General features: G+C 55.8%; 1 protein-coding gene across 2 annotated transcripts; it reads left to right on the top strand.

Moving 5' to 3' along the window:
* Nucleotides 1–3,972: 3,972 nt before the first annotated feature.
* Nucleotides 3,973–13,314, top strand: PMM1 (phosphomannomutase 1). 2 transcript variants are annotated; one of them, XM_028532409.2, is made up of 8 exons: nt 3,973–4,177; nt 6,794–6,911; nt 7,883–7,959; nt 8,092–8,183; nt 8,397–8,496; nt 11,477–11,552; nt 12,305–12,420; nt 12,784–13,314. In XM_028532409.2, the coding sequence occupies exons 1-8, from the start codon at nt 4,091–4,093 to the stop codon at nt 12,904–12,906; spliced, it is 789 nt and encodes a 262-aa protein (XP_028388210.1). In that variant the 5' UTR covers nt 3,973–4,090; the 3' UTR covers nt 12,907–13,314. The 2 variants fall into 2 exon arrangements, with proteins under 2 accessions (XP_028388210.1, XP_035875571.1); XM_036019678.1 differs by lacking the exons at nt 12,305–12,420; nt 12,784–13,314 and adding an exon at nt 12,035–12,237 and having other exon boundaries at nt 4,008–4,177.
* Nucleotides 13,315–13,414: the final 100 nt, after the last annotated feature.

Here is a 13,414-nt window from a genome sequence, read left to right as displayed (position 1 = left end):
CTGGCATTCAGTCCACTGAGTCTCACCAGCCAGGGCCCTGTCTTTTATATATATATATAAAGATTTTATTTATTTTTAGAGAGGGAAGGGAGGGAGTAAGAGAGAGAGCGAGAAACATCAATGTGCGGTTGCTGGGGGCCCTGGCCTGCAACCCAAGTATGTGGCCTGACTGGGAATTGAACCTGCAACACTTTGGTTCGCAGCCCCGCGCTCAATCCACTGAGCTACGCCAGCCAGGGCTTTTATACTTTTTGATATTTTGTACATCACAAAAATTTTTAAACATTTTATTTATTTATTTATTTATTTAGTGAGTTAGTTATTTTTAGAGATGGGGGAAGGGAGGGAGAAAGAGAGGGAGAAACTTTGATTTGATATCAAGCGATTGGTTGTCTCTCCTATGCATCTTGGCCAGGGACTAAACCTGCAACCCAGGCATGTACCCTGACCAGGAATGGGAACTGGCGACCTTTTGATGGCGGAGCTCGAGAATAGAAAATTTCAGTTCTAAATAATAGTCAATAAGCTTAGTAATCATGCACGTAAAAAGCTATTGTTCTTCCAGGAACTGAAGGTATGACACGCCTGGACTCCAGGAGACCATAAACAGTTCCACCTTCGTGCCTCAGGAGGGCTGCAAGAGGCCAAGATGGTATCTGAGCCATTGTGCTCCAGGGCAAGGACTACCAGCTCCGGACCACAGCCCAGGACACAGATGAAGAATGACGCAGCTTTTTTTTTTTTTTTTTAAGATTTTATTTACTTTATTTTTAGAGTTGGAAGAGGGAGACAGAGAGAGACATCAATGTGTGGTTGCTGGGGGTTATGGCCTGCAACCCAGGCATGTGCCCTGACTGGGAATTGAACCTGCAATGACTGGTTCGCAGCCCGCCCTCAATCCACTGAGCTACGCCAGCCAGGGCATGACGCAGCTTTTATCTGATTAAATTTTTCCCTGAATTCCATCCCCTTACCTACACTTCTCTTCTCCTTATAAAAAGGGTCAGTTTAAAGTGAAATATAAGACAATCTGTCAGGGCACATACCCAGTGGGGTATGTCTTCTCACTGTCTTCTCAGATCGCTGTCCGTCTGAATAAAGCGCCCGTAAAGATTCAATCCCTGTCTCTGCTGACTGATTTTAGTAGTGACAGGCAGCAGTTTTGCTTTGCAGGAGGAGTCTCAACCTGCTGAGCCACACTGGTCAGTGCTCATCACCAATTTTCTTGCATTAGTTTTGATTTTTAGAAAAACATTACATCACCCTGGCTGGCGTAGCTCAGTGGATTGAGCGCGGGCTGGGAACCCAAGTGTCCCCAGGTTCGAATTCCCAGCCAGGGTACATGCCTGGGTTTGCAGGCCATAACCCCAGCAACCGCACATTGAAGTTTCTCTGTCTCCTCTCTCTATCTCCCTCCCTTCCCTCTCTAAAAATAAATAAATAAAATCTTAAAAAAAAAAAAAGAAAAGAAAAACATTACATCAACCCTGGCTGCTGTGGCTCAGAGGATTAAGTGCTGACCATGTGACCACAGGGTCACAGGTTCAATTTCCAGTCTAGGGCACATGCCTGGATTGCAGGCCAGGTCCCCTGTAGGGGCATGCGAGAGGCAACCACACATTGATGTTTCTCTTTTTCCTTCCCTTCCCCTCTCTAAAATAAATTAATAAAACCTAAAAACAAAACAAAAAACAAAAAAACACATTACATTAAAACACTATCTAGATTATTGAGCTTTTTGTGTGTGTGCCTGCTTAAATTCTGTGCCTGAGACTTGGTCTCAGCCCTGTCAGCCTGGGGGCGCTGTGTGCAGCCTTGGGCTCATCCTTTCCTTTTTCTTCATCAAGTGGAGACAATAATACCTTCTAGAGCTGTGGGAGTAAATGAAGATGTGTGGTCAAGTGTCCAGTAGATGACTGGCATGCGATCAGGGATTGACAAATATCAGTTTTTTACTATCTCACCTTCTATAGTCCTAACAGGTGGGAATTATGTCCCCATTATATAGATGAAGAAGCAGGCCCAGTGAGGGAAGGTGATCTGTTCAACCCCTATTGTTAGAAGGGATCAAACTGCAGTTTCCTGGACTCTGACACCAGTGGTCTCCTCAGGGCAGCTATCAACACAGAAAAGCAAACGGGCCATCAAAACCATGGTGCACAGTGGTGCCACTCACAGGTGTGTGGATGCGTGTGTCTCTACATGACCTAACTGCCCAAGTTGATCACTGGAATCAGGGCAAGGATGGCAAGTGCAGCAAAAATCCCTTCCCAGGCAAAGACTCAAACTGAAGGGCAAACCCCTGGAGCACAGAGGGATGTGGAGGCAGGCCTTGGCTCTGGAGTGTGGGAGAAGGGAAAAACAGAGGGCCCTGGAGAAGAGGAAGGAAGCTGTAGTTAACACATTTCCAAGGAGGGAAATATCTTTGAATTTCATGATACTAACACCCAGAGAGAGCCTGCCACTTTTCAATATCAAAAACAGGATCATGATTTTTCCATATTAAATATTCTACAACACAGCCCTGGCTGGTGTGGCTCAATGGATTGAGCACAGGCCCATGAAGCAAAGGGTCACTGGTTTGATTCCCAGTCAGGGCACATGCCTGGGTTCCGGGCCAGGTCCCCAGTAGGGGGCACACAAGAGGCAACCACACATTGATGTTTCTCTTCCTCTCTCTCTCCTTTCTTCTCTCTCTAAAGATAGATAAATAAAATCTTTTTAAAAAATAAAAGAATAAGCCCTGGCTGGCATAGCTCAGTGGATTGAGCGCGGGCTGGGAACCAAAGTGTCCCAGGTTCGATTCCCAGCCAGGATACATTCCTGGGTTGCAGGCCATAACCCCCAGCAACCACACATTGATGTTTCTCTCTCTCTCTCTCTATCTCCCTCCCTTCCCTCTCTAAAAATAAATAAATAAAATATTAAAAAATAATAAAATAAAAAGAATAAAGATAAATAAATAAAATCTTAAAAATAAATATTCTACAACACGGTTTTTTATGACTTCATCTTATAGATGGATCATAGTTAATTTGACGAATACTCCTTTTTTCCCCTTTTCTTATTTTCTAAAAGTTGAACTGCTGGCTCAAAAGGTTTGCACATTTTTAGACTTTGACAGGCAATGGCTGTTTAATCCGTAGCAGTATCAAGCTTATCTAGACAAATTCTCCTTTGGCGTGAGCCTACTGTGTGCCAGGTGTTTTGCGGGGTCTTTTACACAATTTTTTCTTTTTTTAATGTGCACAGCAACCCTACAGTGTAGGTGTTCTTCCATTTTTCAAATAGAAATACAAAGCTTCAGAGAAGTGAAATGACTTGCTGGAAGTCACATAGTAGAGGAACTGGGAAGACAACCTAGAACTGACCCCAGGGTCAACGTGATGATTAAATAGTTGTGAAAGAGAGAACCAGGAAGGCTTCTTGAAGGAGGTGGGCCGTGCTCTGAGCCTTATGGAATGGACAGAACGACAGCAGGAGAAGAGAGAGGATGGCCATCTGTCAAAGTCCAGAGCCTGAGCAAAGGCCATCAGATTTCAACTCAAGATTTTTAGGGCAAAGGTATTAGCAGGGAGGGGCGAGTCATGAGCGATTTAAGGCGGGCACAGAGAGTTGGGACGGTCCCGCCCTCGTCCCGCCCCGCGCGGCCCTGCACCGCGGGCTGAAGACCCCGCCCCCGTCCAGCCCCTCCACCGCCAGAAGGAATCCGAATCCTCAGTCTACCGCCGAGCTGCGGCACAACCCCTCTCTTCCGGGTTCTACCCCTCACGCCCCTTCGGGCCCAGGCCCCGCCCCTTAGTGGGTGGGAACAATCGGACTGTGCCAGGCTCTGCCCCGCCCCATTTCACGTCCCTTCTCCGCCTAGTGCAATCAAAATCATCCTAACGAGTTAGCTCAGGCCCCGCCCATACCCCCGTCCGAGCCCCCACTTCCAGCCTAGACCACGCCCCGGACACGCCCCTTTAGAGTTTGGCGCAACCGGCGAGGCTGCCGACCCCGCCCCTCCCAGCCCCGCCCTATTTTGCCTGTGCCGCGCGATCCCGGCAGCCACATCCCGCGACTCTGCCGGGCGCGCGGAGCTGCAGCCATGGCTGTGACCACTGAGGGCGCCCGCAGGAAGGAGCGTGTGCTCTGCCTGTTTGACGTGGACGGAACCCTCACGCCAGCTCGCCAGGTAGGGTCCTGACCTTCGGAAGCTCGGTTCGGGAATGTCACGCAGATACCCGGAGGCCGAATGTGGGGCCTGCAGCGGCGTGACCCGGACCTCAGAGGCCGAGTGCGGGATGCAGCCGTACTGGGTCCCTGACACTCTTGATCGCCGCTAGGAATGACGGACGCCCGATCACTCACGTCACAACCCCCGAGCGTCCGGGCTGGGTCGATTCTGGAGGGAGGAGGCTGCGAAGGAGGGTCAAGCTTCCCTCCCTAACCCTCTGCCAGGCTTCCCCATGCCAACGTTTGGCTCCCGGAGACCCCGTATCCCCAGCCGGGGCTCACCGCAGTTCAGTCCTAGGATGCACCGGTAGCCGGAAGCTGGCGTCTGAACCCGGGCTTCAGATGGGGCTTGGAGCGCACCCAAGTGTCAGGTGCCATCTGGTGGGGGGTAAAGGGATTTCAGAACCATCCATTCCGACCTTTGCAGGCCTGGGCCTGGGTCTACTTTCTCAAGCCCCTCTCCCACTTCCCACCCCAGCCGTGGAGGGAAGGAGGGAGAGCTTACTATACCTTTTCGGTAGGCTATGGGCCCTGCCCACCTGGAGGTGGGAGCTCACAGGCCTAACCTGATCACACTGGGGATATTGTGGTTAGCTGGGAGCGCAGTCCTTCTGAAGACATCCCACCCTGTGGATCCTCCAACCTCTGCTGCACACCCTGTTTCTCTCCCTTTGGATTTCGCCCTGGATGAGCCAGGGACTCCTCCTCACTAGCTGCTTGGATAAACAGGCGTCTTTCTTGCCTGCCCTGCCTGTTACTCCGCCCTCCAGTCTGGGGCCACAAGGACCAACCGAGGGATCTCCAAGCGTGGGGAGCCGGTGGGGCTGGGTCACAGGGCAGAGGCTGATGGAAACACAGGTCTTAGCGTCCGCTGTTAGGGCCTGCATGTCCCGTCCTCTTCCCTGTGGGAGGGTCCTGGGGATACATGGAGGAATCAGGCCTTCCTGCCATCCAGCAGCTCCCCAGTCCTCTGGGGTGGGAGAGAGATGACAGTGGAGGGGGAGTGGCAGGGTCCAGGAACAGCCCCTTTCTTCCGGCTCTGCCTCTCTGGCCCAACAGCCTGTAGGAGAACAGTGTGGTTAGTGCTGCCCACCGGTGTCGTTGCCAGGCCCTGTCCTTAGTGCTTTCTGGAAGTTAAATTTTAAGATCTTATTTATTTATTTTAAAGAGAGGGAAAGGGAGGGAGAAAGAGAGAAACATTGATGTGCAAGAGAAATATCAATCAGTTGCCTCTCAAATGCCCCCAACCGGGGACCGCAACCCAGGCATGTGCCCTTACTGGGAATCAAACCCGCGACCCTTGGGCCACACTAACCAGGGCAAAAGTTTATTTGTAATTATACAATTATAGTTTATGAATATTTGTATAATTAAAAATGCATTCTCTTGTAATAAATGAAAACAACAGAGAAGGCTAATTCTCCACTTGCTGGGTCAGGATCCAGCCCCCTCCCCTGGGCAACCTGGCTACCTGCTGTGTGGCTTCCTCCCAGACTTTTATGTGGGTCTCCGTTTGCCCAGAGGAAACATTAAGTGTTGTTTTATGAGGCTTCTTAAAAAATAAGTGGTATCGTACATCATACTGTGCGTGTCTTCCTGCAACTTGTCTCTGACGATCAGCAGGTCTGAGCACTCTCCCTGTTGGAAGCACAGGCCCGACTGACTCTCTGTAACCGCAGTATGATATGTCAGAGCAGGTGTGTGCCATCTTGTGATTGATGAGCACGTAAGTCGCTTGAAATCTGCCACCATTATAAACCCCTGTGATCCTCTGTGTCCGCATGGGCAAGAGGAGTGGAAGTGCCGGGTGACAGGACACGTGCATTTTAAGTTTTAGTAGATTTCGCCAAATTACCCTCCAAAATGGCCAGTTTGCACTCTCCCCAGCAGCGTTTGAAAGTGCCTGTCCCCCCGTATCGTTGTCCACTCTTGATATTGTCAGCTTTGAATATCTGAATGTTTGAAAACAGGGATTATAACTCATTAGTTTACATTTCCTGGGTTGGGAATCTTTTCGTGTAATCATCACCAGTTCATTGGTCATGTCTCAGCACTTCCCAGCAGGGACCCCCTGCAAGTGTTGTTGCTGTGATCCCATTTTATAGATTGGACAAAGAAAGGCAAAGCCATTTGCTCAAGGTCATCCAGCTATTGAGGGTCTTGAGCCAGAGTTTGAACCCAGTGTATCTGATTTTGGTTGTTTTGTTTGTTTTAGATTTTATTTATTTACTTTTAGAGAGAGGGGAAGGGAGGGAGAAAGAGAGAGAGAAACATCAACACATAGTTGCCTCTCATGTGCCCCCTACTTGGGACCTGGCCCAAAACCCAGGTATGTGCTGTGACTGGGAATCGAACCGGCAACTCTTGGGTTTGCAGGTCGGTGTTCAATCCACTGAGCTACACCAGCCAGGGCCCAAGTGCATCTGATTTTTTTAAGATCTATGTCCTAAACCTTGAACTGCCTCAGATACAGGTAGAACATGGGCTCCCTGGATTTTGAGCGCTGAGTGAGGGCTGAGTGGAGGCCCCAGATGTGCTGACAACCAGGATCCTCTGCTTCTCTACCCTGCTGCAGAAAATTGACCCTGAGGTGGCTGCCTTCCTGCAGAAGCTGCGAAGTAGGGTGCAGATCGGTGTGGTGGGCGGCTCCGACTACTCTAAGATTGCTGAGCAGCTGGGAGAGGGGGATGAAGGTAGGAGGAGCTGGCCAGAGCCAGGCCCACGGTGGGCTTGGGGGCGGGAGTCGGGGAGATCCCCGGATCAATGTGCCTTCAAAGACCCAGCCCTGCCTCTGTGGGGCAAAGGAAGTAGAAGAAACGGCCAGATGTTTCCCTCACTGGTTCAGCAACCACTTAGTGAGCACCTACCGTGTGCCAGGCACTGTTTTTGTTTAAAGATTTTATTTATTTATTTTTAGAGAGAGGAGAAGGGAAGAAGAGAGGGAAAGAAACATCGGTGTGAGAGGTGGTGATCGGTTGTCTCTTGCACACCCACAACTGGGGACCTGGCCCACAACCCAGGCATGTGCCCTGACTGGGAATCGAACCAGTGACCTTTTGGTTTGCAGTTCCGGGATCAATCCACTAAGCCACACTAGCCAGAGCCAGCAAGGAACAGAAGCAGAATACTGCCCTTATGTAGTTTACATCCTTAGTTCTCTGTGCTGGATCTCAGTTTCCTCATCTTTAAAATGGGCCTAACCAATAATGGCTACCATTTCTTGAAAATGACCATGCATTAACTTCCTTTCAGTTAACCCTCACAACTGTGCTTCAGGGTGTATGATTATCCATTTTACAGAGGAGAATTCTGAAGTCACCCAGGGAGTGTTTGGCCCCAGAACCCCCTGTTCTCAGCCGAGTTCCTGATCGTAGCTCAGGCACATACTCCAGCTCCTCAGACCAGAAACTTCCTTGAGCTTCCCTTTTCCCCACCTCCTTGTCCTTGTTCATCAGCCAGTCCAGAAGTGTCTCCCTGTGTGCCCATGTCTCCATCCCCACGGCCCCACTGTCGATCGCCTCCCACCTGGACCGTGGGACAGCCTCTGGCTGTGTTCCCTGCGCCTCCCCGCTCCTGCCCACTCCAGTCACTCCTCGTCTCCTTGGCTCTGGGCACCTGGTCTCACGCTCTCTCTTTCTGCCCTGGCCTCTCCGTGTCCCTGAAGTCATCGAGAAGTTTGATTACGTGTTTGCTGAGAACGGGACGGTGCAGTACAAGCATGGACGACTGCTCTCCAAGCAGGTCAGTGTCGCCCCAGGCCCTTAGCCCAGGGACACTTTTCCACCGTGAGTGTGGCAGCCTGTGGTGCCCTCTGTCCTGGGTGTGGGGAGGGCTGCCACACCTGCCCCTCTCAGCCCTGCGTTCCGTGCCCAGACCATCCAGAACCACCTCGGGGAGGAGCTGCTGCAGGACTTGATCAACTTCTGCCTCCGCTACATGGCCCTGCTCAGGCTGCCCAAGAAGCGGTGAGACCCTGCCCGGCCTGTGTCCAGCCCCTCCTCCCCGCTCTGGGCCTGAGGAGCAAAGGGCGGGTCTCTGGTGGGACCTGGAGGTGCTCCAGCTGTGACTTACTGAGGGTGGACTCTTTTCCCCTGGGCAGTCCAGATGGACTTCAGGGCCTGGATTGAACTCAGGGCCTTTGTCTCTTTCTCTGTGGCTCCCACCCCCATCACCACCAGTGGAACCTTCATCGAGTTTCGGAATGGCATGCTGAACATCTCGCCCATCGGCCGGAGCTGCACCCTGGAAGAGCGAATCGAGTTCTCTGAACTGGACAAGGTGCCACCTTAGGCTGCAGGACCTCAGTTACTCAACCTCTCTGAGCCTCTATTTTCTCGTCAGTGAAATGGGTTGGGAGTGGGGTGTTCCGATAGAACTGATACCCTTCTGGACACCTACCACGTGCCGGCTGTGGGCATGCGTGTGTCTTTCCAACCCTGCTGTGCTCCCTCCTCTGACGGCCGACACCACCAGCCACCTGCTTATGCAAACTCACACCTCAGGCACCCTCTACGCCCCCCCACCCACACGGGGTCCAGCAGTCACTCCTGCTGGTTCAGCCTCTGGAGTTGGTCTCCAGTCTGTCCGCCTATGTCTCCCCCGGCACTCCCCTCCCCACACGCGGTGAAACCAGTCCGCTCTCCAGCGGCGCTGTTGAGAACCTTGTAAAGCACATCCGTCCCGTCTCCTCTCTGCTCACGGTCCTCCGTGGCCCCCTTGCCAACCGGACAATGTCCCAGCCTCCTCCCGTGGTGTCCTCAGGGTCTGTCTGCCTGGCTCAGGCCCACCTGTTCGGCCTTCTCTCCGCACCTGTGCTTAGGACTTCCCAAGGTCCTTTGTGTGCCGCCCCTGCCAAACCTCACGCCCTGCTTCCTTCCACGGACGGAGCGAGTCCATCCATCCGAGCCTTTTCACGCTGGCCCGTCCCCGGCCTCTCTGACCTCAAGTCTGCTGTCCCCCTTACGCCCTCTGCCCCGGCCACGTGCCCTCTGCTGACCGTAAGACTGCAGGCGGTCTCCCGCCCCAGGGCTGTGCCCCCAGACGCGGCTCGTCCTCACCTCCCTCACACCTGCTCAGACGTCACCTTCTCAGCGGGGCCTTCCCCGAGCATGACATTTAACACTGTGCCCCCTTGCACCTCCGACTCTGTCGGATGTCTCCCCAAGCAGCCCTCGCCACCCTGTCAGCACCGGATCCCCCGCTTGGCTTTTAAAAAACCCTGGCTGTTGCCTGGCGCCCCACCGAAGCTGTAAGCTCCTTCAGGGCCAGGGTGTCTGTGCTGTTCGCTGCCCAGTCCCCTGTGCCCAGCACATGCCCGGCGCATAGCAAGGGCTCAAGAAACACTCTGTGAGTGAATGAAATAGGTGGTATTATCCCCATTTTATGAATGAGGAAACTGAGGTCCAGAGAGGGCAAGCGACCTGTTGAGGGTCACATAGGGAACTGGTTGCAGAGCAAAGATTTGAACTTGAGACAAGTTTCCCTGAGGGTGGGCGGGGACTCTCAGGGAAGCCTCCCAGCTCAGCAAACCCCACCCCCACTCTCTGTCCAGAGGCTTGGCGGAGACAGTGCCCCACTCGCAGGGAGACTTTCCCCGTGGGCGTGGGCGCAGTTAGGATTGACCGTGGGCAGAGAATGGCTCCCGCGCACAAGCCCCCTCTCGGGCCACGCAGGCTTCCAGGCCCAGCTCCACCGTCTGCGCGACGAGTCAGTCACCTGGAAAAGCGACTTCACTACTGTATGCCTCTGTTTTCTCTTTTTTTTTTTTTTTTGTTTAGGATTTTATTTTTCAGAGAGAGGGGATGGGAGGGAGAAAGAGAAACATTGATCAGTTTCTTTGCACACCCCCAGCCCGGGACCTGGCCCGAAACCCAGGCGTGTGCCCTTGACCAGGACTCAAACCAGTGACCTTTCAGTTCACAGGCCGATCGATGCTTAGCCAACACGAGCCAGGGCGTGTTTTCTCATCTTCAAAGTGGGGGTGGTCACAGTCTCCACCTTGCAGGGCATACCGAGGACTGGGCAGGATGGAGGGCTGGCGGCGCCCACTCTCCCCACAGCCCCGAGGGGGGTCTCCTCTCGTCTCTTTGGCTCCTGTTCACCTGCCCCTGGTGCTGCCGTGGGGTGTGGGCTGCTGGGCCTCCTGCGCGCCCTGGGCCGGGCAGGCCTGACGTAAATAAACGCTCTGTTCTCCTTTGGTCCCTCTGGACTCTCCGGTCCAGACCCCGGGGACAGGCAGGCAGTCCCCTTCCTTAGATGAGGTGCTGAGGCCAGAGGTCACAGTGCTAGTCCCTGCTGAGACTGGACTTGGCACATGGGGCTGGTTCTCCAGGGACAGCAGGTCCAGCCACCTGGAGCCATTTGGGAACACTCGTTTGTACCAGTCGGGCGACTTGCCCGTGGTCACACGGCCAGGACGCACAGCGGCTGGGCCTGGAGCCTGGGCCATGGCAGGCCCTACGGCTCGTGTCCTCCCCGGACCGCTTCTAGGCTGCAGAGCGCCGGCCATCACCTGCCCCCCGCCCTGTTCCAGCCCCACCCAAGGCTCTGCTGACAGGCACAGTAAGGCACTCCACTCCTGTGCTCTGAAGTCCCTGGTGGCTTTTGGTCCCCCAGGATGTGTCCTAACTCTCCACACCGGGCCTCCAGGCTCCCTGTGAGCTGACCAATCTGCTGAGCTGCTGGGGCCACACGGGGACAGCCCGCCTCCGTCCCTCGGCCGCAGCGAGCCTGGGCTGAGGGAGCTGGCCGTTCCTGTGGTGCTGCCCCTGCCCCCCCCACCCCCCATTAGTATGGTCACCCCTCCGGGCTCGGCATGGCTGTTCCCCTCTGTGCTCCCAGCGGGGCCAGGCTGGGGGCCCTCCGGCTGGTGAGTGAAAGCCCCCTGACTGCACGTTTGTAGATATGCTGCCCCGGGGGCGGGGGCTTCCTGGGCACTGCTGCCCTCCCTCCCCCCAGCCCAGGCCAGTCCACTGCACCCAGGGGCGCTCAGCAGATGAACGTTGCCTGGCTGGTGCTATGTTCGTGCCCCGCATCCTGCTGACCTCTCTCTGAGCACCCACTGCCGCTTGTTCGCAGGCCTTCACGTGCTCTCTGCTCCTCACGCACATCTGCTGTCAGAGCCACGGTTTCCCGTGGGTCAAGAGGGGTCATGCGTCCACCTGGGGGACTCAGGGAGTTCGCAGGAGCTGTGCGCCCCGCACAGGGCCTGGCTCGCAGCGGCACTCTGAGCCCTGGTCTGCTCTCTTCCTTCCTCCAGAAGGAGAGGATCCGGGAGAAGTTCGTGGAAGCCCTGAAAACTGAGTTTGCCGGCAAAGGGCTGAGGTTCTCCCGAGGTACGTCCACCCACATGGGGCCCGAGGGGCCCGGCCCTGGAGCCTCGCTGCACTCCGACCCCACCCCCGTCCCCCAGGCAGAGCAGGGGCAGGCGCAGCCCGAACAGCCAGGGGCTCTGTGTGCTACCGCCTCCCACTCCTCGGCACCCAAGCCCAGTCGGCAGCCCCCACCCAGGTGCGCAAGGCAAAAACGAGCAAGCGCCTCCTTTGAGGTTTCTCCCTCACCCCTTCCCAAGTCCAGTCTGCTAGCAAGTTCTGGAGCCCTCTGTCCGGAATCCATCTGGAATGTGCCCCCTGCCCACACCTCCCCTACCAACAGCCTCGGCTGGGGCTCCGTCTGGCTAACTCATGCGGCTGGCCTCCCGCTGCCTCCTCCTCACCTTTGACCCGTCCCCACAGTGGCCAGGGGGGGCCCTTACAGAAGAACAGGCCTGTTACACTCCATGCTCTCACCTCCCCTGGGGGCTGCCCTTGCTCCCCAGCCACCACCCTGCTGGCTTACATCTCAGCTCAGTGTCACCTCCTCAGAGAGGTCGCCCCTACCATGCTGGCTAGAGAGCTCCCCGCCACCCACCACCACCCCTGGATCAAAACCGACACAAGGACCCCAAGTGTGTCTGTCCCACGCCCTGCGCCTGGACAGCAGGAGGCTCTCGGGGCGGTGGAATGAAGTAACAGATGAGGAGCCTGAGCCAGGCTCACCCTCCAGCTACCCCTCTGCGGGCTTCGCCCGCCCCGCCCCGCCCCTGCAGGAGGCATGATCAGCTTCGACGTCTTCCCTGAGGGCTGGGACAAACGCTACTGCCTGGACAGCCTGGGCCAGGACAGCTTCGACACCATCCATTTCTTCGGGAACGAGACCAGTCCCGTGAGTGTGGCTCAGCCGAGGCCCCTCCCACTCCATGTCACCCCCCCCCCAGGTCAAGGCCAGGACACGGGGTGACAGAGCAGACCTTGGGGGACTCCCCGAGAACAGCCCGTGCTGACCAGCCCGTTATGCAAATTGGAAGGCTGGGACCCAGAGCTGGCTGGACCCTGGCCCCAGGTCACATAACAAGTCAGGGCAGACCTGGTAAGGGCAGAGGGCAGCTTCCTGGGTGTTCTGAGGGGCCCTCCAGGGGGGGCAGCGCTGCAGGAGCCAGTGCGGGAGGAGACCCCATGTCAGGGTGGGTGCGGGTCCCCAACGCCGGGAGCCTTGTCCAGGCGCCACCTTCTCTGTCTCTGTGCGCAGGGCGGGAACGACTTTGAGATCTACGCCGACCCCCGGACTGTGGGCCACAGCGTGGTCTCCCCTCAGGACACAGTGCAGCGATGCCGCGAGATCTTCTTCCCAGAGACAGCCCACGAGGCATGACCACAGCTCCCGGAGACCCCCGCCCCCGCCCGGGCCCAGAGGGCGCCCCGGCCCTGGTGCTCAGTGGGTGCTGGGACCTCCCTCCTCCGGCCTGGGATGCCTGCCTCACCACCGCCTGCCGCAAGGCCCCCCTCCCCCACCGTGACAGGGCCAGGGTCTGCACGGCCCGTCCCTCGTGGTCAGCTCCTGGTGGAACTGGCTCCGCCCTCCACCCCAGCGGCCCTGGCTCCGGCTGCTGCTTGTACTTCTGCACGGAGCAGGGTTCTGCCTGCACTGGGCAGAGGGGTGTGTGTGTCGGCACGGGACAGAGTCCACCCTGCCTCCCTGCCCCAGAGCGGGTGCAGGGCTGCGGGGAGGGTGTGTGTTTACTAGAACTTTGTCACAAACATTAAAGCCCCCAGGACAAGGTGTGGCGTCAGCTCTTTCTGACTGGGGAATTGGTACCCGTCACAGGTGCCGTCGTGGCCACCTCTTCGCAGATGAGGGGACGGGCACAGGTCACACAGGA

The sequence above is a fragment of the Phyllostomus discolor genome, chromosome 2 (genome assembly GCF_004126475.2).
Source record: "Phyllostomus discolor isolate MPI-MPIP mPhyDis1 chromosome 2, mPhyDis1.pri.v3, whole genome shotgun sequence".
NCBI classification, from domain to species: Eukaryota; Metazoa; Chordata; class Mammalia; order Chiroptera; family Phyllostomidae; genus Phyllostomus; species Phyllostomus discolor.
Note: the sequence above shows the minus strand (reverse complement) of the source record. Positions and strands in the feature narration are given on the sequence as shown.

Bases quoted from the DNA above. Each gene is read 5' to 3' on its own strand.
- PMM1 (XM_028532409.2), top strand. From the start codon at position 4,091: ATGGCTGTGACCACTGAGGGCGCCCGCAGGAAGGAGCGTGTGCTCTGC. The intron at 8,184-8,396 runs GTGAGACCCTGC...CATCACCACCAG, and splicing joins CTCAGGCTGCCCAAGAAGCG to TGGAACCTTCATCGAGTTTC. The intron at 12,421-12,783 runs GTGAGTGTGGCT...CTCTGTGCGCAG, and splicing joins TCGGGAACGAGACCAGTCCC to GGCGGGAACGACTTTGAGAT.